The 2,224-nt window shown below is 45.0% G+C and overlaps 1 protein-coding gene across 1 annotated transcript; it reads right to left on the bottom strand.

Moving 5' to 3' along the window:
* Positions 1 to 241: 241 nt before the first annotated feature.
* On the bottom strand, positions 242 to 1,210 carry LOC141126443 (olfactory receptor 52K1-like). The gene has a single exon (XM_073612383.1). The coding sequence runs from the start codon at positions 1,208 to 1,210 to the stop codon at positions 242 to 244; it is 969 nt and encodes a 322-aa protein (XP_073468484.1).
* Positions 1,211 to 2,224: the final 1,014 nt, after the last annotated feature.

The following is a 2,224-nucleotide window of genomic DNA, read 5'->3' as shown; positions in this document are numbered from 1 at the left end:
TGCCCCAAAAATTTTGAGCACCAGCCGCCACTGCTATATACAGACCCTGAATTAACCCTCTCCCTACCTGGGCAGACTAAAATTAACTGAACAATAGCTCAACCTACCTACCCACTTATTGAATAGATGTAATAAAAAGCTCCCATTGGTGTATTTAACAGACTGAAACCCATCTGCTCCAGAACATGCCCTACTCAGGAATCAAACTTTAATACATTTATGAAAAATATCATTTTGAATGTCAATAGGAAAAACGGCATGTGTTTAGTTGGTGAGTAACAATATGCAGAACTCGCCGTCTAATTTGCTTGGTCCTCACCCCGTAGATGAACGGATTCATGAAAGATGGAAATACAATGTAAACGTTGGCCAGGAAGATATGGACAGTATGGGGGATGGTCTTTTTTCCAAACCTGTAGGTGACGTAGGAGAAGATTCCCAGCAGGTAGGCAACTATGATTACACAGATATGAGAGCCACAGGTTCCTACTGCTTTGTGCCGAGCCTCCCTGGAGGGCATCTTGAAGATGGCTCGTAGGATCAAGGCGTAGGAAAGGCCAATAAACAGCAAGTCAAAACCGGTGATGGAAAGTGACAGCGCTAATCCATAAACATTGTCAATCTGTGTGTCTCCACATGCCACATTGACCACGGCCATGTGATCACAGTATGAATGTAGGACAATATTGTCACCGCAGTACTGCAAATGTCCTACTAGAACTGGAATGGGGACGATGACCACAACTGCTCTGGCCAGAATAACAAGTGCAATCTTTTCCAGAAGGGCGTAGGTTAGGACAGAATTGTATCTCAGTGGGAAACAGATGGCCACAAAGCGGTCATATGCCATAGAGGCCAGGATCCCTGACTCAATGACTGCCAGACAGTGGACAAAGAACATTTGTGTCAGACAGCTGGTGGCATCAATAAGACCATCGTTCAGCCAGAAAATTGCCAGAGTTTTTGGCAAAGTAGAGCTGGGGAAGGCTAAATCATTGAGGGCAAGCATGGAAAGAAAGAAATACATGGGGGTATGGAGGCTTTTTTCGGTTTTTATTACATACAATATGATTCCATTTCCCAGAATAGCCAGGACATAAAGGAAACAGAAGAAGATAGATGTCCAGACAGCTCCTTCTTGCAATCCCGGGATCCCAACCAGGAGGAACACTGAGGGCATGTGGAAACTAATATTAGGAACATGGAGCATGGTTTGGTGGAAAGACATGAACTGAGTACCCACTAAGAGACACAAATATATAAAAACAGAAAAATAAGTATTAAAGATAACAGGCAAACATAATAGCAAGAGGTAACAAACAAAAAAAACAATATGGGGCTCAAACACATTTAGCAATGTGGACTACAATTACAAAGTACAGTGTTCCTCTGGTATTTCTATGCATTGCATGTCCCTCAAGTGCTCAGTGCTATCAATTGACATCATATTAGTGAGCCAAGCTAAAGGGGTCGCGGGACGAGTAGTTAGCAGTTTTCTGTATGCCCTTTTCAGATGCTGTTCCTTCCTTAGCAAATAGTCCAGATGTGTACAGTGTCTACTACACTTCTGATGGTGTGCAGCCATAGTACAGTTGCTAATACAGTGCAGGTGGTGTACACAGTATCTAATACAGTGTGTAGAGTTTCTACTACACTTCTGGTGGTGTACACAGTATCTAATACAGTATATTGTGGTATTGCAAAACAAAATATACATCATGTCCGGAAGGCCACCAAGGAGAGGCAGACACTCACAGGCCACTAAAAGAGGGCAAGCAGGCTCTGTATCTACAGTCAACAGTGCTGGTCATGGACATGGCACATCCTCATCAGGTGGCTGTGGGGCACACTTGTCCTTTTTTTCTGCTGTTGGCCATATTATTGAGCCACAACATGCAGAAGCGTTGGTGGAGTGGATAACAAAGCCGTCCTCATCCTCCTCATCCTCTGTCACCCTGGCTCAGAGTAGTTTGCCTTCCAATGCAGCTGCCAAAGCGGCCTATTCCACTGGCTCCTTGTCCACAGTCACTCCTTCCATAGCCCCACCATCATGCACGGAGGAGTCCCCAGACTTATTTGACCACAGTGTCGGATGTCCTCTAGGGGGCAGCTTAAGGGCAGGCACCCTATTGTATCACACTGCAGAGCTTCACAGTTGCAGGGCGCTGCTGACTCCCCGCTGACTTTTAAAAATTCGTTGGTGTGGGCCTTTTTTTCGACACGT

Source organism: Aquarana catesbeiana, linkage group LG02 (assembly GCF_042186555.1).
Source record: "Aquarana catesbeiana isolate 2022-GZ linkage group LG02, ASM4218655v1, whole genome shotgun sequence".
In the NCBI taxonomy this organism is placed as follows: domain Eukaryota; kingdom Metazoa; phylum Chordata; class Amphibia; order Anura; family Ranidae; genus Aquarana; species Aquarana catesbeiana.
This window is presented reverse-complemented; position numbering and strand designations above follow the sequence as displayed.